The sequence below is a fragment of the Polistes fuscatus genome, unplaced genomic scaffold (assembly GCF_010416935.1).
Source record: "Polistes fuscatus isolate 324 unplaced genomic scaffold, CU_Pfus_HIC Scaffold4, whole genome shotgun sequence".
Taxonomy (NCBI): Eukaryota; Metazoa; Arthropoda; class Insecta; order Hymenoptera; family Vespidae; genus Polistes; species Polistes fuscatus.
This window is the reverse complement of record NW_025113118.1, coordinates 7635819-7662579: the sequence shown is the minus strand read 5'-3', so window position 1 is coordinate 7662579 and position 26761 is coordinate 7635819. Positions and strand designations below refer to the sequence as shown.

The following is a 26761-nucleotide window of genomic DNA, read 5'->3' as shown; positions in this document are numbered from 1 at the left end:
ATTTACGCTTCGTGATTTGGCCTCGAAGATGTGTGTGTGTATGAGTTTATCGATCCTTAAATTAATATTCAATTATATTCTCAATCGATAATCTAAGAAATTAGAATTTTAATTAATCAACGATATAATTTATTACATTGTCTTTCAACGAGATACAAGATAAATGACATAGATAACAAAGATAACGCCCTTTTGATTCTTATCGTATTCCTAAATGAAAAATATTAAAAGCTTTTCATCGGGATGATACGAAGAAACCTATCCAAAGAGAGTGGATTGTAACGATAACGAATGCATCGAATATGCTTATCTATTCATTTTTCTACCGATCTATTGCAATCGGTATCATCAACGTGCATACACCTATTCACTCGTCAAAGGTTTTTCTAACGAGATAAAATTGTAGAAGATAGAAAAAAAAGATAGGAGAAGAAATAAAGAATTTAGTAACGACTAGTTAGCTATCGGAATTTGAACTTAACGAAGAGGAACGAGATTAGCCGAGTAATGGTATCGATAGGGCAGATATAAACGGTTATGTTTCTATTAAATCTCTCTATCTATCTATCTCTCTTTAACTCATCTTCTTTTTTTTTCCTATCTCTTTTTATTTCTCTCTCACTCTCTCTCTCTTTGGTTTTAACCAACGATACGTCATCGTTAGCAGTACTCGAGAACGACAGTATCCTCGTACTCGATTCTCCGCATCTCAAAATCGATTTACCCTAATTACCCGAGTCCATTTTTCAACCTTTAATAAATCACTTTATCGAACTATTCTAATCCTCGTCACACAAAAGCTTCTGCCTGTTCCAATTCCTTCCTTCCTTCTTCTTCTCCTCTCGATGCAATCCTTTTTTTCTTTTCTTTTTTTCCTATCTACTCGGATTCATCCCTGCAATTATTTATGACCGATACTATTGCATTTGAGAGCTACCATTTTATATATCGGATTAGTGCAATTTTTTTTTGGCCTCGTTAAAAGATGATACCTTGCAGATATTTTTCTTTTTATTTTTTTCTTAACATTCATCATTTTTGTTACAAAAAATCAAAAGGAAAAATTGTAGAAGGATTCGTTGAATGCTTTACGCGAATACGAGAGGACAGAAGGGGAGGTTTGAATGTACGTGGGACGCGTCCGGGGGGTGAAACTGGATCCCGGAAGCTTTGTGGAAAATAACAAAAACAAGGAGGATTGGTCTGAGAGAAAGAGAAAAATATAATGACAGAGAGAGAGAGAGAGAAAAAGAGGGGAAACACGAGCGGTCGGTTGGCTTGAAATACTGCTGAACCTGTTTTCCGAGTGAAGATAATACACCCCAGTTTTCTTCCTCTTCTTTTTCTTCTTTTTCTTCTTCTTCTTCTTCTTCTTTTCCGTATTCTTCGAGATTTCGAACGAGCTTTTATATTATTATTTTTCTTTGGCTTCTTTGCCAAAGAGAAAATACGTTTAGTCGATGCGATGGCTGATTGAATCACGAAAAATGGATATTTTGTATTTTTTTTTTTTTTAAAAATCAATTCGTTTTATCAATCCTTTCACGTTTCACGATATATAATAATATAATCAATTTTTACGAAATCCTAGTAAGGAACTTTCAATATCTCAAAGCATTGAACTTGATTACAAATTGGAACGTAGTTAGGTGTATGAAATAATCAAAATGTGATGACAAAAGGAATGAAACGGAAGTCAAAATAAAAAATAAACTGGACTATAAGTTTAGATAGGTAAAAAATGATGAGAAATAGTACTTGCGGTACGGTTGGTTTCATTTATTTTCAATGTATCTACCTCTCTCTCTCTCTCTCTCTCTCTATCTGTTTCGTACATCAAAGTACATCCGTTTTGCGATTTGGTGAACGAACCACACGAATCGTTCGTTTCTGTTCGCTAAATGTCCAACGGGGTTGGTTGGTCGAGGTAAACGCGGTTTTCGAACTGTTTCCAACTGTCGACGGAAATTCCCGCCTACCAAGAACCTCGAGGATTTAATTAAATATCACGACACCCTCCCGAATATCTAAAATGTAAACGGTTTCGTGCGAGGAACGTGCTATCGTTAAAATCGTAGATACGTCAACGACAAAAAGAAATATAGAAAAAAAATGTGGTTTCTTTCGATTGTTACACTCGAAACTATGGACACTGAAATTTCTGTAAAAAAAATGAAAAAACACAAAAAAAGAAGACGAGAAAGTAATCTCTTTTATAAAAATCGAGAAGATAAAAAAAAAAAAAGAAATTGCAACACATCGAGGTATCTCTCGTGGCTTAACGATTAAACGTTCCATAGCTTTTAGAAAGGTAAAACGATTTCGTTGGCCTCCGAAGTGATCCCGTCTGGTGACCTTCAAAAATCCGATAAATCGTAGAGCTTGGATAGTACGCGAAAGGTCGTTGCCACGATGTGTGCTTGGAAAAACAAGAAAGAAATTCGAACGAGAGAGATAGAGTAAAAATAAGCTATGCAGGTTGTAACTACGATTATCTTTGTTTTTTTTTTTTTTTACAGATGACGTTTAAAATATAAATTATCATTTATTAATTATTCGAATAAACTTGTTTTTATTTTTTATTAATTTGCAATATATTTTTTTAGTCATCTCTCCCTCTCTCTATAGAATTAAATTTATTTGTTTCAGAACGTAGAGGGGAGAGTGTTTTCTATCACCATCTCTGTCACTCCTTTGTAGTTAAATATATTCTCATTTTTATGTGAACAAAATTGGATTGTAGAAATTTTGGTCCATCGACGGAGATGCTGGTGCATTTCTCTCGCGCCTATTCGACGAACACTAGAACGTCAATCGATATTCTCAGTGCGCGCGTCGGACCGCAAAAACGCGGCCTCGAAACATCGGGGCAGTTTTTTAGGCCACACACACACACACATACACATACATACATATATTCGTACACACACACACTCGGCAACCCTTTACTCGCTTTCTCTCTTTCTTTCTCTCTTTTCCTTTTTCTCTGGCTTTCGCTCTTTGCAGCCGTTTCATCGATTGATCGCGCACCCATACGTTTGCCGTTCTTTGTCGTTGCCGTTGCACGGAACTTTCTTTCCGCCAATATGTGAATTGGAAAAACGTTGAATTTTAAAATGAAAAAAACAAGGCTAAAAACAGAAAAGTATACTTTATCAACGATTTCAGGGGGGGGGGATAAAACATAGAATGATGAATTATATAAACGAGAATGAGATAATTTTAACGAGGAACTACTAAGAAGTAAATTCGAGATCAAACGAAGTACGAATATAATAAAATTTGCGAATATTTTTTCAATTAAATTTTTAATTAATTCTTTTCCTTTTTTTTTTTCTTTCTTTCTTTCTTTCCGACGAAAAAAGAAATAATTACGCGATAACAAAGTAGAGGGTATAACGTTCTCGCATCGTTCGCATATTTGCCGAGGCAAATTTTCAAGAGTTTTACGCGTGAATAAAATACATACCTATATATATATATATATGCATAACACATATACGTATCGTCTAATTCTCAATATTCCCGACGAAACTTCGACATATTTCAAATACCATGTAGAAAACTTTCAACCGAAAAGCGATTTGTTTGACGTTATCGAGATTACGTTGCGGGTCGGTTCTTCTTTCGTTAAATAATTTCAACGATGCCTAAACTGCTTTTTATATCGTTCCTTCTTTATTGTTATTATTATTATTATTCTTAACAGAAAAAAAACAATATAAAAAAACAAATTACTTCAACCGAGAGAATATATTTTACGAAAGTTTTACACGAATCGTCCGATTCGATGTGTATCACGTACGAGAATTTTTGAAGCATAAAGAAAAATATAATAAAATAATGTAAAATGAGAGTATCACACACACACACACACATTTACAATAGTATTACGATATGATAAATATTTAATAATTATTAATTAATAAAAGTTCATTGATGTTCAAACAGATAGAAAAGAGTGCGATTAAATTGTTTGTAATGAAAGTTATAGGACTGTTGGTGGGGGGTGGGTGAGGGTGAGAGAGAGAGAGAGAGAATCATAAACTCTAGTCAGACGCGATATTTCTTCTAACAAAGTCATAAGAAGTTCCTAAATTGAATTTACTGGTAAGTCAGTCAGTCAGTCAGTCAGTCAGTCGTCCAATAAAGAAGGATCGTGCGCCGCGTTTGCCTGAAATCAAAATCAAAGTTATATTTTCATACCGTTCGGAGGTAAACAGTAAAACGATCGATAAAATGCAACGTCAGCACTTTAAAAGAGACGATGTTATCGTTAGATACGAATATACGTAAGTGAAAAGTATGACTAGGCGAGTTACCGTTGGCATCAAAAACACGTCATACGGTTATGACGTTTGTAACGTTAAAAGACACATTAGTATTACAATGCAACCGTTATCGGTTCGATCGATAAGAACATAAAAGAATATTCTCAAAAAATTAAGATCTAGATATGTAAAAAAAAAAAAGAAAAGAAATATTCTCGCATTAGTGAACAATGAAAATGAAAAAAGATAGTAGTAAGAGTTTAAAATTCATAACTTGAAAATGGGTAATGGAAATAAATGAAGTAATGCATTTCTCGCGAGTTTTTTCATTTGGAAGCGATGCATCGGAAGGTACGATCGTAATCTTAAAATACGATCACTCGAAACGATACTTTGCGCTTTATCGTATTCTCACTTTTTTTTCGGTCGTCGTTCGATCGTTGAGAATATTCGATAGGGGAAGGGGGGTTCAGAATCATTCTCACGAAAAATATTCCAAAATAAAAATGGAACGGATATAAAACTCGATTAAATGGTAAATTAAAACAAAACAAAAATGTTGAAATAATTTTAATATTTAATAGACAAGACTTACGGATTCGCGTGAAAAGTCATTAATCTTGTAAGAAAAAAAAAAAAAAAAAGAAAAAGTGGGAAGAGGAAGACTTTGCGTTATCGTTTCGAAACGAAATTACACGGTGTAAATCACGAACGTCGCACCGTGGCAGGCAGGCACGAGTACCGAATCGGGATTCGCTGTGGCGAGTAATTGCATCGTATTTCTATAACGCCCTGTTCCGAGAGAAACTTGGAAAGGATTATGGAGCCTAAAAGCGATGAGTTATATACCACCATGTTGGTTGTGGCCCCGAGGCGGCAACCAGTGGACGACGCAGACGGAATGGAAACCGAGTAAGCGACTGAATGAGAGACGGGAAATAACACATCGTAGTTTGTTGTTGTTGTTGTTGTTGTTGTTGTTGCTGTTGTTCTTGTCGTTGATTTACACATCGAGACTCGAAAAGGAGCAGAACCAAATGGGCCAACGATTTAAGTCATTAACAACTTAAGATATTTGCGTTGAATGTTATATCCTAAGATCACTTTCACTTCGGATAGATCACAATCCTAGATTATGATAAATAGGCATGCGAAATATTTTTTTACTAATTCGTATATATATTCGGTGTCATAGAACCGTAGATTATTTGGCAGATAATAGTGCAGAGAAAAATAATACAAATATAAATTCATTTCACTAATGTAATACCTTTTATATTATTAAACATGTAATATGTCATAAAATTCTACTATCTTATGATTAAACATTCTATTTAAAAGAATGAAAAAATACTTAGAGATAATTAAATACGATTACAGAACATGTTTTAAAAGATAAGATTGACGAGATAATTAAATGTGATATATGGAATTATTTGTAACAAATTGATGAAACTTTTGAAATTTGAATTTTCCTCGTAGGAAGAATTGTTGATTAATGTTAATAGCGATTATTACAGATCAGTGATATAGTAACGGGTGCTTGATAAAATGCTGACCAACATAATAGAGAGATGTCAATACGCGTTTTGCTTGTTCTCGAACTAGAATATGCCCACAGGCTTTAGGAACATCAGCATGCATGGCGGATGTACCCGTCATATGGCTATCGTAGTTTAGACGGATGATTCCAATCCAGCTTCCGGTTTACCCGCATCCACGAACACGCACGCGTGCGTAGCTGGATGTGAAGCGTATACCCGGTTTACTGGTTGTCAAGTATGGGACATGTATATAAGCCTGTATACCTGGGTATATGTATATTCTAAATGTATTCTCGAGTGCGTATGAGGGTTCAACCATATAGTTGCTAATGGAGCTTAAGGGATCTATCCAAACGCTAAAGAGTCATGAAACTTTAATTCGATCGAAAAAGTTTCTTTCGAATCTAAGAAATAATTCTATGCGAGAGAAATAAAAATAAAAGAAAAAGAAAACAAGATATTTATACCATGGGTTGAAATTTTTCATGAAACCCGATGAATCTTATTTGAAATTGACGATGTTATATTTATTTCTGTCATAATTTTGTTGTGTATCATGAAGAAGGTTCCAAGCGACGAAGAGAATAAATCATGTTCCTTAAATTATGGGTGAGGGTGAGTGCGAGGGATGCTAGGTTATTAGATCGGCAGGTGTGTTAAAAGGTGTACATTCATAATCACTTTACGCGATGGGGGTTTAATGAAGCTCGACGTGGCTGAGGGAACTTGCCAAACGAAAGTCTGGCCTAGTGCGTGTTCACTGTGCGGTTGGAATTAGTCGAATACGTAGTCCGTGCCGTACCGCAATACTGGCTGACCGGTGCTCATGCTCACGTGCTTCGTGGCAAACCGAAAAGAGAACTGCTGGCCGCGTAATTCGATTCGACGATAGGTATAACATAAACTGCGATTTCGAATCGTCCTGTCGCCTTTCCTCCTACAATTTATGTTTATTCCGAGAGGTATTTCTAAATAATATCTAATTTCAAATCCAACAATTTGGGAGACAATTTAAATAGAATGATAGAAAATAGAAGTAAAAAGGAGATAATAAAATCGATCGTTGTGTTAGAGATGATATATTCGCAGATTTCACGTTACCCCATTATCGTAACGTTAACAAACGTTAATCAAATTGATTCTCTCTTACTTAACTCCGATGATTGGGGTCTATATCGACGATGTTGTGTGCTCGATTGAACGAATAAATATATCGATCGATCGATCTATCGATCATCTCACGATAACTCGATTAATTTCATCTAACCGTATATATTTTCTTTCCGAAAGAGAGAACTCGGAGGCAACCAACGAAAAGTAATTTGTAATATAGTTTGGAGAAATGAAACTCTCTGTTCGCGACAAGAGAAGAGAAACAGCTTCGTAGTTGTTACCGTGAACTGCTTCTCGTCTGGATGCTTCGCTTGCTTGTCTCTCGAATAAATCACGAGGCGCATAATTAATTAGGACGATTGTTTGTCGTGTGGGAATATCGATGAACAATTCAGTTTCTGCTCGTATGCTAATCCACGACAGGCACTCCCTGCTATTTCCAAATCTTACGAATGGTAGATTTTCAAATTGTCACTTTGTACTTTGTAATAAGCAAGAATAAATTATATTTAAATACGCTGGGTTATTAAAAGAAAAAAAAAAAGCGTTGCAATTATTTTTCAACGCACCTCATCGTGTCTGTCGCGTAGTGGTCTAAATTAAAATATTTTCGATATATTTCTATATACGTACTTTGCGTTAAGATGCAAATTTTTCAATAAAATTAGATCAATATTTTAAAGTAAAATCGTTTTCGACGCAATCGATGCGTTGAAATTGTCTCTTTACAAAAAAAAAAAAAAAAGAAAAAAAATATCGTTTATAGAATATTCCATGAATATCGATGACCCTATAAAACATCGTTATAAATCTTAACGCGTGATATATAAAATAAATATCTTATGAAACATAGAACCCAGATAGATATGTTCTTCGATAAATATTTGATAATTCTGAAGAAATTCTTCATCTTTTATCGATCCTTTCAAAAGTATATCGAGTCTTGTGTGTTAAATCCCTGGAGCATTGTTGTTTCATTATTATTGCAAATTGTTGTATTCTCTTCGATCGAACGTATGCAGGTAAATACAGATGCACACAACAATACGTGGGGCTATGTAAACATGATAAACAAGGATTGGTTAAAATGGTTGTTGCTCAAACGATTAACACATCTTTAATTAAACTCGATACTAAACGTATACAAATGTTGAATTACTATTATCATTATTATTATTATTAAATAACCATCGTGATTTCTTAACGATCAGCGTATCCTACCACGAAAATCAGACTGATTTACATAGGTGCGTGGTTTTGGAACGAGGTAACGGCGTAGTGTGCTGAAGTTAGGTACGCGAGACCAAATGCGGAAATAATTAAATGGCTACGGTGGTCGCGAGTGGTACATTAGCGGTTAAATATGAAATAAATGGCTGGATTCACGATACGTTAGGTATGTATGGATAGAGAGAGAGAGAGAGAGAGAGAGAGAGAGGGAGAATGAAGTCAAACGGCACTCTACCGAGTAGCACCGATAGTGCAAAATGGAGGAGGAGACAGAGAGACTAGGAAATTTTGGAAAATGGGCTACGCTCATCGGTTTTGCGGGTACCGCGCCATTTCGTCATAAATTATTTCATCGATCGGCCTGATTACATCGCGCGCTTTCGCGAGAAGTAACGATTGATGAAACGAAGGTAACTCGATATGCCGTTGAATCATCGTGGGGTTCGCTAACGAAATGCATTTGCCATTGATGCACCGTGGTTTCGTTCCATCGGACGATGTCAAAGAGCTTTCCTTTGAGTATCGACTGTTCAACCTTCTATCATATTTTTTTTATCTTTTTTATTTTTTTCACGTAGTATTCTAAAACGTTCGAACTTTTCAAAAACGACAAAACGAACGTTATGACGAATAAAAAAGGGAGATAATAGAAGAAAAACGATGATTTGTGATTATAAAAATAAGAATAATTTTGGTTGTTCGAGCGATCGATTTTCGAGATACTCGAGAAGAAGATTATGGTGCCGTGGTGTGCTGTGTATGGTTCTGCTCGATCGCCTTCCGAGGATTTCAATTAAAATAGAGAAGAAAAAAAGAAGAATAGGAGAAAAGAGGAAAAACGTGAGCACAGCCACAAGGAAGGAAGGAAGGAAGGAAGGAATTGCGAATGGGAGAAAAAGAGAGAGAGAAAAGGGCTGGAGAATAGGGCTGGAGAATAGGGCGTGGTGCGGGTCGAAGTTCTAAATGCAACTAGGTTTTACAAAACCTAGGTTGAGCCTTTCATCGAACGACCATTGGTGTTTCGAATCGAGAACTGTGCGCGGATCCCCGCGTTTCCTCGCCAACTTCTTTCTCTTTTTCTTTCTCTTTTTATCCGTTCGGGTAACTTTTGAAACACCGCCGGGTTCGCCATCTTTCTCCTAACGATACAGCTCCCTACTCACACTGACATATATATATATATATGAACTAACACACATTTATTCAAAGCTTTTGTTTACACCACCACCACCACCACCACCAGCAGCAGCTCTATCTAGCAGGCGTGTGCGCGCGCGCGCGACTGCGCACACATCGGGGTCATCGACTAATTGCTATCCGATTCCACATCCCCCCTTCTATACCCTTACCACCTACCCTCTCTTTCTCTCTCATGGGCACCCTGTTCTCATCGCTAAAGTTACCCACCGCATTTCCCGCGAAAGCCGTCGCGCGCATTGAGGATGCCGACCACCGATTTCCGTTCGTACGGGAGTATCATCCTTCTGGCCCACTCCTTTATACTTCGACGTATATATATACATATATATCATCTACCTTTGTCTAGTCCTATCCTATTTATCTATCCATTCTATCGCACTCGTCGAACTTTGATGAATCATGCGCGGTTCAGCCGCAGATCGGCTATTCTCCTATTCATTATGCCCGCCTAACTTTCAAACTTCTCTTTACGTTCGTAAACGTTGCAATAAGCTGCAACCCCTTTCGTTTTCTACCCTTTCGTTTTCCCCACGCGTATACGTACGCACGTACGTACGTATGTACCTACTCCATTATTTCAAACAAATCAAATGTAATTGCCAACGGATGATATATATATTATCATTATTTTATTTCATTCGTTTTATATATGAAATTTTTGATCATATAATTCTAGAATAATGCTGTTGCTCTGTTGATTTTGCCAACTGTAATCCGAAGTATTACGTTTATATATATTTGTTGTTGTTGTTTACTTAAATTAATATTTCAACCGTATAAAACAGGAGTTGTGCTTTTTAAATAGATACGATTTAATCGTATTTATACTCGAACACGTTGAAATTCGTTAAATTTGTTTAAAATTATTAACTGACTAACTCCAAACTTTATAAACAAGGATTCGCCGATTTTCATGAGTTTATTATTTGTGATCATTTTAATCCGTAATAATAATAATAATAATAATAATAATGCTAACTGTAATCCGTAACTTTTGTTTTTATTTGTTGTTACTTAACTTTATTATATTTCAATCGTTAAACAATATTCTTATACAAATTATTTAGTCGAATTTGTTTAGAATCAACTGAGAAATTTCAAACTTTACTTGAGGATTCACTTTAAACGTTCATTGCCACGCGAGGGATTTTGTAAATACTTGTTATACGTTTCTCCTCTAGGGATTACAATAAAATTTGGATTATTATAAACTTATAATTAAACATAATTACGTCTTACAAAAATTTATTTATTTCATTGATTTTACGATTATCGCAGTTGCGCAATGTGTTTCATTGTTTTTGACAACCTGTCAGTCGGTTAAAAATATTACATTTTTTCTACGCAAATATTAAAACGTTTTATAAATAAAAATCGTATATTACAAAAATTGCGATAATTATTCTAGCTGTTGTTTATACATAAACTTTATCATAACATTTCATTTCTATAAAATAATATGTTTGTTAACTCTGAAACTATAGTGAGAAGACGAGTGAGCTTGGCTGATAATATTCAGAATAATAATACATTTGTTTACATTATAAATACGTTAATTATATATATATTATAAATGTTCTTTGTTCCTAATTAAATTATTCCATTTGTCAACAGATAGGTAAATTATTAATAACAATTTCGAATTGCACTTTATTGTACTTTTTATCTTCAATTATTATCTCGTTATATATTAAATACATATTATTAACAAAATTGTTTATCCAGTGGCATTCAGAAGCAAACTGCTTTCCGAACGGTTAAAATATTAAAATTAATTTTCATATAAGCAGAATAAAAAGGGGATAAAACTATATCTGTTATTTAATAAAATACTTGTTGTATCGAAAACTCGTAGTAAACGAGGGGGGAGAGGGAGGGACGTCTTTCCCAAGAAGGGTGATGAATTTATGTCTGTTATTTTCACCCTTAAATAAAATCCAAGCCTATCTTATCTCGTTATTAAAACGAACAAGATTAAATCTGATTTCAATCGAAATGGTCTTTCATAGCAATCTATTATTTTCGAAATGCGGCAAAATGTGAATTGCATGATACATTTTAATGAATCTCTTTCGAAATCGAGTTTTCTCTCTCTCTCTATCTCTTTCTCTTTTTCTCTTTACGAACGTAAATCGATCACTCATAATACCAATTAAAAGCATCTATTTTATTTAACACAATAGTATTTCCCCGCGTTACCATTCGATTGAATTATTTAAAACGATCGAATATCGATACGAATCTCATTCGAAATGCTTTATACACTTAAAACGTATTCTATGAAAAATTTCCATTCGAAAGCGAGATGATAGAAAAAAGAAAAAAGGAATCGTCGTATATATTCTTACGTTTATTGTACGTAAGTGGACATTGAAATATTATGTTAGCATCTGATGAAATGCGTTATGTAGATCGGGGAAATGGAAAAAGAAAAAAAAAAAAGAAAAAAAAGAGGAAATATGAAGAGAGAAATTTTTCTGTCAAGGGACACACGAAATCGAGAATAAGGGACGCGAGTTGGATAAGGGTTTAGACATAGGATAGAAAAAAGAAAAAGAAAGAAAAAGGAATGGAAAAGGAATGGAAAAGGAACGCGAAAAGGTGGAAAGGGTGGTTCGAGTGGAAAGGGGAAGGGACGAAAGGGCGAGTAGACAGGAAGAGGACGGATCGATCGCGTTGAAGAAGAGAGATAGGTAGGTAAGAGGTCTTCGAACAAGCCGTGGAAAGATTTCAAGCAAAAATCGGCTTCTAGGTTTGACGAAGGTCCCCATTTACTCGTCGTCCTTTCCCATTAGGGATTCCCTGCGATACGCTTTTTCGCTTCGACGCTCGCGAAAGCTAAAACTTTTCCTTAATGACGCAAGTTTTATTGCCGTTGGCATTCTCTCTCTCTCTCTCTCTCTCTTTCATACCCACACATACGCACGTGTATACCCAGGATACGTTCACGTGGTAGGATAGGAAATACACACATCGATAGTTACCAACGGAATTTTCGGAGTTTGTTTCGAAAATGGAGTAGAGATTTATGTACATCTATGTATATGTGTATATATGTATATATATATGTATTTATGTATGTAGAGATAGGCACTTATATGTTGGAAAATATTCTCTATCGTCGAGCGAATCGCAATATTGGCCTTCCCTTTGACGTTATTTATAGAGTGAACCAATAATAACAATCGCCGAGTGAAATTTTTTTATCCTTTTTCTTTTTCTTTTTCTTTTTTTTCATTTATCTTTTATCGTATATATATCCAGGTAAAAGATTTTTAATATAAAATTTGCAACAAGTTTTTAATTATATCAATCGATCAGCAGATGAATCTTTCTAAGATATATATATTGATAAAATATTATTCGGAATCGATAAATAGAATGGAATTATTTCAGAAAGCGTTTTCTTCTCGAATCAAAATCGAGTTGATATGAATTTAATCTTTGAGTCCGATTATACGTTGATCCTACTACTTGTTCTGACCAATATCGAACGGATTATATCATCCTCGTATCTCGAATGGACTCTTGAATTTTCGTGACGTCCAATTTCGAAGAGAGTACGCACATACACGGCCACATTGGAGCCGATTATTCACGATTATCGTTCTTCTGATCGAGTAAACTTGCCTAGACAAATAACTATCCTTCTTCGGTTACCGTAATCTCTTTAGTTTAACTTTCTTCTTCCTCTTGTATTCGCGTAAGCGCATCGAATTGCCTCCTGTCTCGTATTAAACGTTCAAGGAACGTTGGAGAATATTTGTTGGTAATTCACGTTCGCGTCAAAGTTAAGAGAAACAAGAAGAAGAAGAAGAAGAAGGGTTATACCACTTAGTTAAACCACGACAGACTACAGGTTTCATGCGCTATTGATTTCTAAACGTGATTATCGGTGTTTAATCGTTCTCCTCATCGGTTCGCAATATTTTTCATTATTTTTCATATTTAATAATCTTCGCGTCGTTATAATATTCAATAAATAATAATATAAGATAGTAATGTAAGACAAATTTTTGTTCGTCTATTTATACATCGTTAACAACAGTAATTCGAGTGTAATTAATTGAAAATCAATGAAATAATTAATATTCTATTTCCCGTTAATCATAAATAATTTATTCCTTATCTCACTTTTGGATTTATATCTTTTTATTTAATAAGTATTAAAATTATTGATATTATTGTTATTAACAAAAGATTAATCTCGTACATTTTAAAAGATTTTTTTGTTTGAATAGGAGAAACAAGGAGTTTCTATTTTTCAAAGAATTAACGAAAAACGTTTCATTCCGTACCATAGAATCTTAACAGCGTTCTATCCGATGGAACGAACACGAAATAAATTTGCTGGAAGTCACGTTTCCCTTAGAAGAAAAGGTTCGACCTATGTTAGGCGGATATCCGGTAACGGAAAGAAGAAGAAATTCCGCAATGGATTTTTCCTCCACTTTCTATCGATTCCTTTTGCGTGATTTGCAATATTGTCGATAGTTTTGCTTTCAAAAGACGAATCGACGAGAAAAGTAGAACCATTTATTATAATCAAAGAACAAAACATACGATATATATTGAAATATATTTTATATAAAAACCGTACCATCATAGATAACTTAATATACCATTAATGATTACCATGTATTTTATATTATAATAATTTGAGAAACGATCGAAATTTTGGAAAGTGGGGAGTCCCCACTTTCGTATTCGGTTTACGAATCCAAACACTTGTGGTTTACCTGTACAACGCATTCTCAAAAAATGTTCGAACAGAATTCGTTGGACGAATCACGTCCCACGGAAATAGAACCATTTCGTTTGCATTTCTCGGTCAACTTCGTGCCTATTGTCCCTGGCCGAATTTCTCTTTCGAATTTTTTTTGTTTTTTTAACGAAGAAAATATATATATATAAATTTTTTTTTTCCATTCGGGGTTATTTACATAGACACGACGCGATATCTCGACCGATAACGAAGTTCCAACTATTCCTACCCCCTTCAACAAAATTGGAATGGTACTTTTTTTTATTTTCTTTTTTTTTATTTTATTTTATTTCTTTTTGCTTTTGCACAAAAATTCGATTCGACGTTTTTATAACGTATACGTTATAAATATACTATATATATATATGTGTGTGTGTATATATAAAAATTGTTTACCTTTAACGGCATTCAGCTTGTTGCCGACCATCTGCTTCGCCACGAAAGCTGCCATCTTGTTGTTTGGTGATCAACAACGGATCAGAGATAAAGATGATTCTTCTAATCTGTGAAAATAAAAAGGAAATAAATTAGATACAGAAAAGATGAATTAGATGAGAATGATAAAAGAAGTTCAATATATATTTTATTTAATATTGCAAGCTTGTATTTGTTTATAATTAAATAAGGTGTTGTATCTCTAATATCGATAGATAGAAAATCATTTGTTTTTTGTATTTTCGTAATTCAGAATATCAAGAAAAATATAGATCGATGGAGGAGGAGGGGGAGAACTTTGATTTCCGTAAATATCCAAACGAATAGATAAAGTTATCTCGTTCTCGCGAAAAAATAGATGAAATATTTTTGTTTTCGGGTCTTCTCGAAAAGAAAGTTCCGAGTAATGTAATATCGAAAGATGTTTATTCGTTTCTAGATTGTTATCGAGGATGAAGTTGGACGATAGAAAATAGTCAAATGGTAGGAGTCTATTCTATTGTTACGCGTTTTTCTAGTTTATGTGTGTGAGAGAGGAACAACAAAATATTTATTAAGAAATAAAGCAGGAATAATTTTCTTTCATCTTTATCTTGGTTGTTATGGGGAGCATCGAACGATCGCAGTGGGAATAAACGTGGTTTTTGGATGAAAGACGTACGACGACGGGGAAACTCATTTTTTTTTTCTTCTTCCTCCTCCTCCTCCTCTCCTTTCTCTTATTTTTTTTCCACCCTTTACTTACTTTAGCATTGTACTTCGACACAGGCACGTGTATGTATAAATATATACGTCGTGGCGTCTGCCTTCTGGTCTTCTTCAAAATGAAAATGAGATATGCCCCTCTTGGGAATATAACGTAGCGAAGAAAAGTATTTTAATCTCGTGACCGTAACCCGTACGACTCTGTGTGAATATTTTCGAAAAGATAAAAAAGAAACGGGAGGGTAAAGAAAAAGGAAGCAAAAAGATCGCGCAAGTTAAATATGATCGGAAAAGAAATAAGAAGCAGTTATTTTAGATTTATAAGGTTTTTTCTATTCCATAAATTTTACCCGCTAAAATTTTCTTATGGAAAAGAAAATAAATAATAATCGATATATATGTGTATATAACATATATAGTGAAAATTTTCGTAAACTATATCTTATATGAAAAATTATCTACGAATGAAGATGGATATTCAAGTGAGTGAGTGAAGGGAACCACGCGAGAAATGGCAATGTATCATATAATATACACAATATAACTTTACTGTAGGAATTTCATTTCTCTCCCTCCCTCTTCACTACTTTATATTCACTTTGTCGTCAAATTCCGGAAACGCGTTTATGACGAGAGCGGGAACGCGTTGACTGCAATAGTAGTAATAGTAGTAGTAGTAGTAGTTGCATTGTGTGTTATGCTGCTCGAAATGTTAGCCGAAATATGAAAACGTAGTTGCACACCATTCGCGTTGGCTCTTATAAATTCCTTCGCTATTTTGTTTACTGACAAATGAAACGTAATCAAGAATTTCGTGCTTTTTACTTGATTAGAAATAATCTTTGTTCTCGTCTGACGTGTTTAACACGCGTATTTAAATATTTCTCTTTTTTTTTTGTTAGATGTTATTTCGTATTATCTCTTTATAAAACAACAACAACAACAAAAAAAAGAATGGAAATTCATGAATACTACACTTTGATGCAATTTTAAAATGAATGCAACAAAAAAAGAAAATCTAGTCATTTATCTACCCACGCTCATTGGTATCATATTCATTGTAATTAGTATTCATGGGGAAATTATATTTGGAACATGATATCGGACAAATGACCACTTCGGTTCTTGTTACATAACGACGACTTAATGAAGGAAAATTTTGGCGATAACTTATTCAAATTGCAGTTAACGTTGCACGCCGAATGTTATTTATTAACTTAATATACATTTCTAAGAGAATCTATCGCGAATTTATTATTACATTACATTGCAATGAAATAACGATAAAGAGAAGTTGTAGAATAAAATTTGGAATAAAACATAAATCGAAAATTCTCACACCGAGTTATTCGTATTATCTAAAACAGATCGTTGAAAACAAAGAGGAATGGAATATACGCGAACGTGTTAATAGAAAATCGTATAATAGAAAGTTAACAGGGTTTGGGTCATTAGCAAATGCAAAAGGACTTATCAAAAGTTTCCATATAACCCAGTAGAGTAGGAAAATGAGAGTTTTCTTCGACGTAATGTCGTTTTCCTCCTTCCCTTCTCGTTTTTCCAAGTGATAATCATGGAAACGGTTTACTTAATCGAGGCAATGTCTATTTGGTGCAAACTCGGGAAAACAGTGGTGTGGTTTTACGAATAGAAAGGGAGATGATTATTTGCTGGCTTGGCAAAGGAACAGAAAAGAGAGAGAGAATCGAAAAAGGGATCGATAGGAGGTGGGGGGTGGGGCGGGGCGGGGAGGGGGTGAGTAAAGAGAGAACACGAGAAAAGCTATATAATACAAGGAACACCCTGGTGTTTTCGTATATGTAGAAAAGATATAGACACGTGTACGTTTATACAGATATATATATATATATATATATATATATATATATATATATATAAAGGAAGAAGAATAATAAGAGGAAGAAGAAGAAGAAGAAGAAGCTGGGAAGACACGACGCCGGTAAACCGACGACCAAACCGGCGTCGAGACGTCTCGGCGCCTCTCTTTTTCTCTCTTTCTCCTTCTCCTTCTCTCTCGTGATTTTCCAACAACACGCGACAACCTCGATGAATAAGATAAGCTTCTCTTCTACCCCCACACCATCGATGTTTTTTTTCTTAACCATGAAACAGTACTATCATCATCGTCGTCATCAATAACCGTTAATTGGACGTTTAAATTAATACAGTGACTTGGGGTATTTAATTGATTATAATTCTGATTTGAATGTAATCAATTCAATCGTTATTTTATAACGTTATAGAGTTCTTAAGTCATTTGACAATTAGATTAAACGAAAATTATTGGTAAGAAAAATCGCGTATTTATTTTTGTCGAATATTTGCGTATTTTTTAATTTTCTCGTCCGTCCTCCATTGAATTATAATGCTAATTAAAAATAATAATAATAATTATATTGATAGAAATGATGATATAAAAATAAAAAAAGGAAGGAGCTCCTCTTCCCGGTGATGTTCACATTGCTCTCCTGAAGCTTTTTCAATCGGTTCACAAAGCCTCTCGAGAGCTTAACCGAAGCTCTTGTTTTATCCGTATAGATGCAGGTCGTCCGTACGAGTCTTGTCTGGCTATTACCACACCCCCCTCAACCCCCTGAACCCCCTTTAACCCCCTCAACACCCCCTTCACTGGTGCTTCTGCTGCTACTACTACTCCAGGCCGCTTAATGTGCTCGTGTTTTTGCTCAGTAAGCTCGAGATTAAGTAACATCAACAAACGGCGAAGCTAACGAACCGTTTCGCCGCTTGGGAAAGAGGATTTTCCCTTAGTAAAATTTCGAGGACGGCCACCGTTGTCCGCTTTGTGGCTGATCGATTCGATAATCATCAAATGCTATAGGGATTTTCGACAGTTCTAAAAATATAACGCATTGGTTATGTGTTTTTATGCTACGACTATTGCAACCATTGAACAGAAATATGGCAAATGTATTTTTGCAATATTTTTATTTTCACGCGCGTAATTACGTGCATTTACTTCTATATTTCATATGTAATAATTATTACTAACATTAAAATCAGATACGAATAGAAAGACTGTAATGCAAGTGTATTATTTTATATTACAAATGTAATTAAAACATAACGTAATTACGAGTAGAAATATTAATGAATGTCAATTAGTTTATTTTAGAACGGTAAGATTACAAATGTTCGTAATTTGATAATCGAGTACGCAAAATGATAAATAAGAAATATGGAAGATCTTAACAGTTATAGGGACGGAAGATTGGATAAATTTTCTTCGATGAATAAGTAAATATGACATGGGTTTCAGAAACGATAAAAGCATCGGAGATTGGTAAAGTCGAAAAAGGGGTTAGGTAAGAGGGTTCTGTCCGTTAGTATTTGTATCCCCCTTCTTCCTTAGATTGATGCCTTTTAAAGGGCAAGAAAATTGATGGGCGTTCTTAGGGTTGTGCATGCACAACCAACCCCGCAAAATCTCTTCTCCTAACCAGATATCCAAATGGACAAGCTACTAACCAAACAGACAAACAAACGGACAGACAGACAGACAGTCAGTTAGTCAGTCAGTCAGTCAGCCAGGCAAGCAAGCAAGCAAGCAAGCAAATAGGCACTCAGCCAGACAAGCAGTCATACGAAAAGCAGATGAAGTTTCCGATTGTCGAAAGAACCTTTCGAGGTAGCAAACACCCCCGCCCGGAAGTGCTCTCTATATTTCCGTAAATTTGTTTCATTGTGTATGTATTCGTCCGTTCCACTTGAATGACAAAGGACAATGACGAATGGGGAAACGATGAAACGTACTTTAATTGATCTTTTTAGGACGACGAATCAAAAAAGCTTCTTTCCTCTATTGTGGTGGTGTCTCTTTGACAATTGTCAGAAGAACAAACTTTTCTAACGCTGGAAAACTTATATCGAATTCTACAGTTCTCCTAGAAATGTTTGATCTTAAGCGGTCCCTCTCATTTTAGAGCAACCAGAGTACGTGATCGCGTTGCCGTTTTCGTGAGAAAAAACGAGGTCGAACGTGACGCCGAGAATGGTTTTTTTTTTTCTTTTTTTTCTTTTTCTTTTCCCCGTGAAATTAAGAACATCGCGAGTCGCCCCGAGACGAATGGGGATGCTCGAAGGGTTGAAAAGAGGATGCTAGTCGCCATTGTCGTGATACCGGGGGGGTGGGGGGTGGAGAAAGGGTGGGGATTCCAACTCGCGAAGGAATATTTTTCACGGAGCCAAGGGACTCTCATCTCCTTTTCTCTTTTTAACGCAAACAAAAATTCTTTCGTTCGTACCAACTCCAGTCGAGAATTTCAACCCTCGCAAACACACACACACATATATATATACATACGTATGTTTGCGTATACGTGTGTGTGTATATACGATCGAAATCACCAAAGATATCTTCTGTCTACTTCTTTCCTCTTTTACGGTTCGTTTTGAAAACGACTCGACTGTTCTATCGTCTCAAACATGACCTACAAACACCGAAAAACTCGTGGCTGGTTTGTTAAATGAAACTCGAATCGTTCGATTGGTCCCATCTTTCGCTAAAAACTTCTTCAAGTTGTCTTAATAAAAGTAAACATGATAAACCTAAATTAAATTAGAAATCATCGATTATTTGTATCGCACATCTCCATAGAATCAATTCAATTCAATTCGATTCAACGACAAAAGTAATTATACGATGAGAAAGGGGGGAGGGGGGCGGGTAATATAAATCAAGGTCGTTCGTCTTCCTATTTTCCTTAACAAATCTGAAAATAAATATCGATTTAATCCGAAAATAAAAGGAGAAACGTCGAGAATGATTATGATCTGTTAAGAAATCTTAAACGAGCTTTGAAAATAGATTCGTAACCGGGTTAAAAGTTCGTGGCCATTCGGTTCTATTAAGAGAAAAATAATTCTATGACTACTACCTTCTCATATAAGTATTTAGAATTAATATAATATGATATTAAAAAAATAAAGCTTGGTAAATAATAATTCATAGATATGTATATCTTTGAAGAAACGTATAATGCATTTTAAAAATGAAAATCGGTACAACAAAAGCTACTACTGGGTGTAATTGACATACATAAATGAACGAATGTAATAAATGAATGAATGAATGAATGAAAAGGTTTTTATTCTTCGTCTCTAGTTTTACACGGCTATAGATTTTGTACGTCTAGAAATGTTCATTCAGTAATTATAGCAATTCGCAATTAAAATAATTTTCTACGTTAAAAATACTTTCGAGAAAATTTGTTATCGTGGACCTTGGAAAAATTGGACAAAAATTTCGAAGGATCGTCACAACGCAAGAATATTCAAAGGTTTCCTATTTAGGAAACGATTCGAATTTCTCTGAAAGGTATGAATACCCAACGTGAATTTGGTCAGCTGATTGGGCTATCATAGCAGACGTTCGAAAGGATTCCATTGATACCAGACGTTTCGTTATTCCAATATTTTGTGCTACCAACTATTTATCGAAAGTCGAAATTTAAACTGCGAAAAATATTTATTCGAATTTCTATCTTGTGAAAAATTGAACTAACAAATATTATTATAAAATAGATCAAAGAAAATTAGGATGGATTAAAAAAAAGATTACTTTGTTCGCATCATTTTGTAATTACGTTACGTTAAGTATTTGATATAATAATCGAGAAAGCATTAACTGTTCTAAATAGAATTCAAAGTCATTAAAGGTAGCAGCAGCAATCAGCAATGTTCAGACGCTTTGGATCCTCGTTCGCAAACTTTCCTCGATCTTACAGCTTTTAATCCATTTGCTTCATCTCTTTTCTTTACTTAATTATTCCCTTTTATATAATAAATATTAGTTCCTCTTTAAATATCCGAGTGATCGAGATTTTCATTCACCTTATACGATCTAGCACACACACACACACACACGTACACCCAAACGCTCGAAAATTTTCAATAAGTTTGGTAAGTGAACGAAAGTTCGACTTTTAACGAATTATTACTCGATAACTTCTTAACAATATTTTCCTTCGATTTTTTATTCTGATAAAAAAAAATTCACTTTTGAAAAAGGGATTTTTAATCATACTAACGGGCAAGTTCCCCCCAAAAATATAAGAAATTCAGTTTTCTTGAAATTTTCCGGTCAAAGACCATCAACTTCTAAAGGCGAACAGCAAACTTTCTTAGCTTTAAAGCTGCTAGATAGTTTGTTGGCTCTTCTTAGATTACGTCATCTAAGTCCTGAAATTTTCCAACCGCTTAGCATAGATTAAATCGCAGCAATAATGCATCGAATATTCCAAGTTTAATCATAGAAAATCGCGAGTACACTCTTGGAAAGTCAATTCATTTTATATATCAAACACCCATTCCCTATCGTGATTGCTTAATTAATGCGTAGTAAATTTATAGAATAATCTAATTGCGTTTAACACCAGAAAAAAAGAATCATATCGCCGTCGTTGAAAATAATAAACGAATTTTAATTGAACGTATTATTCTTTAGTCCGATTTTTTTGTTCTTTCATGAAATTTTTCTCCTTTCTACCCTTTCAATCTTCGCCATTGAAAATAATCATAAAATAATTCCTTTCATTCGTGTCAATCTCCATTTATAATTGCTCGATTAAACGGGGAACTAACGTTTATAAAATTATTATCGAATTGTTCGATAATCAACGATATATCCTCTCTGTGGTTAATCAAAAATTAAAAGCAATAATTAATATTTTCATATAGAAATAATATTCGAAATCTTGACTTCTTATTTTTTGTACTTTCTTACTTTATTTTTATATTCTTTGGACGTTGGAATTGAAGAAGTCAGATTTTCTCAGTGAACGTGGTTCCCGTTATCCACCACTGGGTGCTTTCTTCACATTTCTCTCATCTCATATCACAGAATTTCTTCATCCCCCTCCTATTCTTCGTGTCTTTATCAAGAGAAGAAAATTCTCTCGTAGAAAAGCTAGGACGAGCAACGTAACGGCAATGGCACATAGCAAAGCCAGTAGCAGCAGCAGCAGCAGCAGCCAAAAGAAAGAAGCTCTCAACGCAAACGAGCAAAAATTCCAGGACAATTGCGGCATGTCGATTGCACCCGTGATAGCTAACATAAGTACACGTCATGCTCGTTTCCACTATTTTCCATTCTTTTGCCACTTCGTCTTATTTTCTACGATTCGTCCGCAAGAATGCACATCCCTACGTCTTAAGTGAAAATCATATTTCTTCTCGGTTATGAACATGCGATTTTCGGTGTTTTATTATCCTTGAAATAAATCCAAAGTATATAAATACGCGTATCTGTAAATTAAAATATAATAATACCTTTTTTTTTTGTTTTTTAATATAATATAATAATTTAAATCATATTAAATTAATTATATTTAATATAATATAATTTAAGAAATTTTCTATTACAATGTAATATTTTCAACCAATTTTTATTCGTTTTCGTTTATAATAACTGAAATAAAAATTCTATGCAATTATATCGAATACTGAATTGAATGAAAATATTTCTTTTTGAAATATTGACAATGGTCAATTTTCGATCGGACTATGAAACCTTTTACCCGAGATTGATCTTAAAGGAACGTGATTTTGATGTTAAACGATGAATCGAAGGACGCAGATCGATGGGATAAAATAAAAGTAGGGGTTTAATAAGAAAATAAAATGAAAATTAAACGATGCATAAAATGGAATATTATAATTGAAGATTTTCTATTGTTTACTTTTTCGATTCGAGCATGAATTTTCATATCGATGATAAACGAACGATGTTTGATAAAATCTGTGCGAAAATATGGAACGAATTTTAATCAAATTATATATATATATATGTATATTGATTTCTAGATACACTGATTTATTAATTAATTACCATTTTCACAGAAAATCCGGAACGTGGAGAGACTTATTAACTAATTACCGCTTTTAGATTATCTAGAATACGAATTTATTTACTTAATTAGCAATTTCCTCACAAGAGGGGGGAGGGTGGAAATAAAATGAATAATTAATAATAAATATGATCTTAGAATGCGAATAATGATAGATATAAATCGTGTTAAATAAACTAGAAAAATTTGATCCCCTTAGAATTTTTGGATAACAGAAAAAAAAAACAGAAAACAATTCGTAAACGTAGAATAATCCCCACCCTCCCCCCCAAAAAATGTCATTTACTTTAAAGTATTTATCCATTAATATTATAGATGCAACAAGCATATCAAATTTCTCAAGAAGTCAAGTCGAGAACATCTTTAGACCAACAAAAAAAAAACAATAATAATAAGAATAATAATAAAACGGAAGGCAAAAAATAATAGAAAATGAAGAATAAAAAAAGATGGATGAGTAATTAACGATGATAAAACGATCGAACATAGATGCTGACGTAATACCTTGGAGTAGTGACTAATTAACTACCGAGGTAACCAGCCGCATCGAGTTTAGCAAGGTGCACTAGAGAAAGTTGAGGATAGTACGAAGGGGCGTGGGGGGAGGGGGGAGGGGAGGGGGAGGGGTGGGGGAGAGTGATCGATCACGAAAGACACTTCGAACAGTCTCGATTTATCCTTGGAGAGTAGAAACGATCGAGCCAATGAGCCTCCGGCAATGATCTCGTTTTCCCTCATCTACGGCATTACATTTTCTCATTTTCGACGAAACGATAGTTCGGTACACCGCTCACGAAAGGACAGGATCCATTCCTCCTGCCCCTCCCCTTCCCCAATCATCCCTTAGGATCAAAGCATTTCTATTTTCGTGTATCACCAATGAAATCATTCGAGCATATTCGTTCGTGTGACACGCGAGCGTGATTTTTGTCTTTGTTGTTGTTGTTGTTGTTGTTGTTGAAACTGTGAATTTTGTCTCTTCGTTTAAAAACGAATCCCTTATAACGATTCGATAAATTATTATTATTATTATTATCGAATATGTTAATGAATGGAGAAATTATTATTAGTAAGAATAATGTGAGAAAAGTTGTGAGATAAAAATTATGAGAATATAAAAATGACTTTTTACTTTGGAAAGAATATCAAAGGGGGAAAAAAGAGTAAAGAAAGAGAAGAATATACTTGTAGGAGAAGATTGTTCGAGGGTCGTTGTAAAACGTCGAGTTTGCACGATAAATGATAGCGCATCGAGTATCTCTAAGTAACACCCCCTCCTCCAACTTTTTTTTCTCTTTTTCTTTCAGATTCACCCTCTCTCTCTATATATATATCTATACGGTGTACCCACTTAATAGTTGTATCGTTGTCGTTTCCTACAGGACTTTGGTTATTACTAGGTTCTTTCGACAAAGACGAGAACAACTAAGGAACAATGGAGTAACTCCGAAGAAGTGGAAGGAGGGTGGAAAGGGGAAAGGGGCAAGAGGAAAAGTACGTGTAAGTGCTGTAAAGATATCCGGATACAGAGTTTTTGTCAGTTTGTAAGCAATCGGCGTGGTGTAGTGGCTGCACGTAAGAAAAATAAGAGGAGAACAGGAAGAAGAAGAGAAGAGAAGAAGAAGAAGAAGATAAATACAACCGAGAGAAAAGTCGAAGCACATAGCAACCATTGTTTTTTTTAAGATACTTTGGGGAATTTTCGGTGATAGCTTTTGAATCGAGAGTATAAGGGACTGGGGGTGGGGGTGGAGGAGGGGGAAGGAAGAAAGTGAAAGAACGAAGGCTCGTAAGATTCGCAAGACGAACGTTTCGTTGAAGAAGAAGGAAGGGGATAGGAAAGAATAAGAATGGTTTTCACGAAACGGAGAAATATTAAGGGTTGAACTACCCCCGATATTAGAGATCCTAGTCGAAGATCGGCGTCGATTTGTTCCAATGAAACGTTCCTGGCAACAAACGTCGTTTCTATACCGAACGTTCCTATTTTCCAGCGTAACGACCGGCTCGTTTCTCTTGTCGTATAGAATTCTCTATCTTCTTTCTTCTATTCTCCTACCCCATCTCATCCCATCTAGCTACCCACCCCGTCTAGCTACCCTGATCTACCCCTCTTGATTCGAATGGCGAATCGCGGACGATAGGAGGAAATTTCTTTTTACGCGAGAGAGATCGTTCCTTCGACCGATTCCGATGAGAAGGGAAGCAAGCAAGAAAGAAAGAAAGAAAGAAGGAAAGAGAGAGAGAGAGAGAGAGAAGAAAGAGACAGTCAGTTAGAGACGAAAGAAATCGGAACCTTTAAATCTTTCTTTCGAATCGATCTAATTATACGAAGAATAGAATATAATTGTTCTCTCGTAATTCCTCCTCCAACTATTCTTTCCTCTTTTGGAAAATTTCCTTACCAATTCTCTCTCTCTCTCTCTCTTTCACTTTCTTTCTTTCTTTCTTTCTTTATATTTCTATTTATTTATTTTTTCTTTTCCCAGGATAAAAGAAAGGAAATCTTTTTAAACGACGTCGAGAAACGATGAACTTTGATTTCTTCTGAAAGAAATACTTACTACGAAACTCTTTTGTCTCTCGTTTTACGCGTTTCGAGTATTCTTTCCCCTTTTCTATTCGAATAATAATAATAATGATGATAATATATCTTCTTTAAAACTAAAGGAAATATTGAATCGTAATTAATTACAAAATGGTGAATTATTGATAGAAAATTAGGGGGTGCAGCAGTTACGATTACATCGAGCCAATATTTTCTTTAGACTCTCGTTTACCTTACGAAAAGCTCGTTTACTCGTGCTCGCAAATCTTGGCAAACGTTTCTGAATATTTGGGAAGTCGTTTAAAAGCCACGAAAAGCTTCTACACGAATATATATATATATATATATATATACGTGAATGTGTGTGGTGTATGCGGGTGTGGGAGTTACGTACGCGTTTCTTATTAACGCCGTTCATTTTCTCGACTACGACGAAATTTCGGAATACCACCGAAAACGTAGATCTTCGGTGAACCACCTGGCTGTAAAATCTCGCCAGAGTGCAATGTACATGCATTTCTCGCACATAGTATGTATACACATGCACACACACACACAACATACAATTACTCTTTTCTCCATTGCAAGTTTGTGGAATAAAACGGGAATACGGGTGGTGGTGGTGGTGGTGGGGGGGGGGGAGTGGTAAAGAGGGCTGCTCGGGGGTTATCTCTTTTAAGCAAAATTCTTCGTCTTTTACGAGTATTTATATTCCTGTCCACACGCTTACGTCTTTATCCCTCCAACGCTTAGGGGGAAACCTTTCGAGAAGATCTTTTCTTTCTCCACTGTCTTTTCCACGAGCTATAAATCTGGGTTTTCCGTAGCAAATGACATTGTCGGGATATATCTCACTATCTCTTCTGTCTCTCTCCTTTCTCCACTGTCTTTTCCACGAGCTATAAATCTGGGTTTTCCGTAGCAAATACCATTGTCGGATCTCTCACTCTCTCTCTCTGTCTCTCTCCTTTTCTTTCTTCACCTTTAGATCGGCGAAAACATCCTTCTGATAAAGCATCGTTTATCTTCGCGCGAATCTCTACCACCTACATGGGACAATGACG

General features: G+C 35.0%; 1 protein-coding gene across 3 annotated transcripts in view; it reads right to left on the bottom strand.

Moving 5' to 3' along the window:
• Nucleotides 1-26761, bottom strand: part of LOC122521200 (complexin) — a 226601-nt gene that overhangs the window by 127291 nt on the left and 72549 nt on the right. For all 3 annotated transcript variants that reach the window (XM_043641724.1, XM_043641725.1, XM_043641726.1), the window contains exon 3: nucleotides 14520-14626. In XM_043641724.1, coding sequence (XP_043497659.1) covers nucleotides 14520-14574 — 55 coding nt within the window. In that variant the 5' untranslated portion in view covers nucleotides 14575-14626. The remainder of the gene's footprint in view (nucleotides 1-14519; nucleotides 14627-26761) is intronic.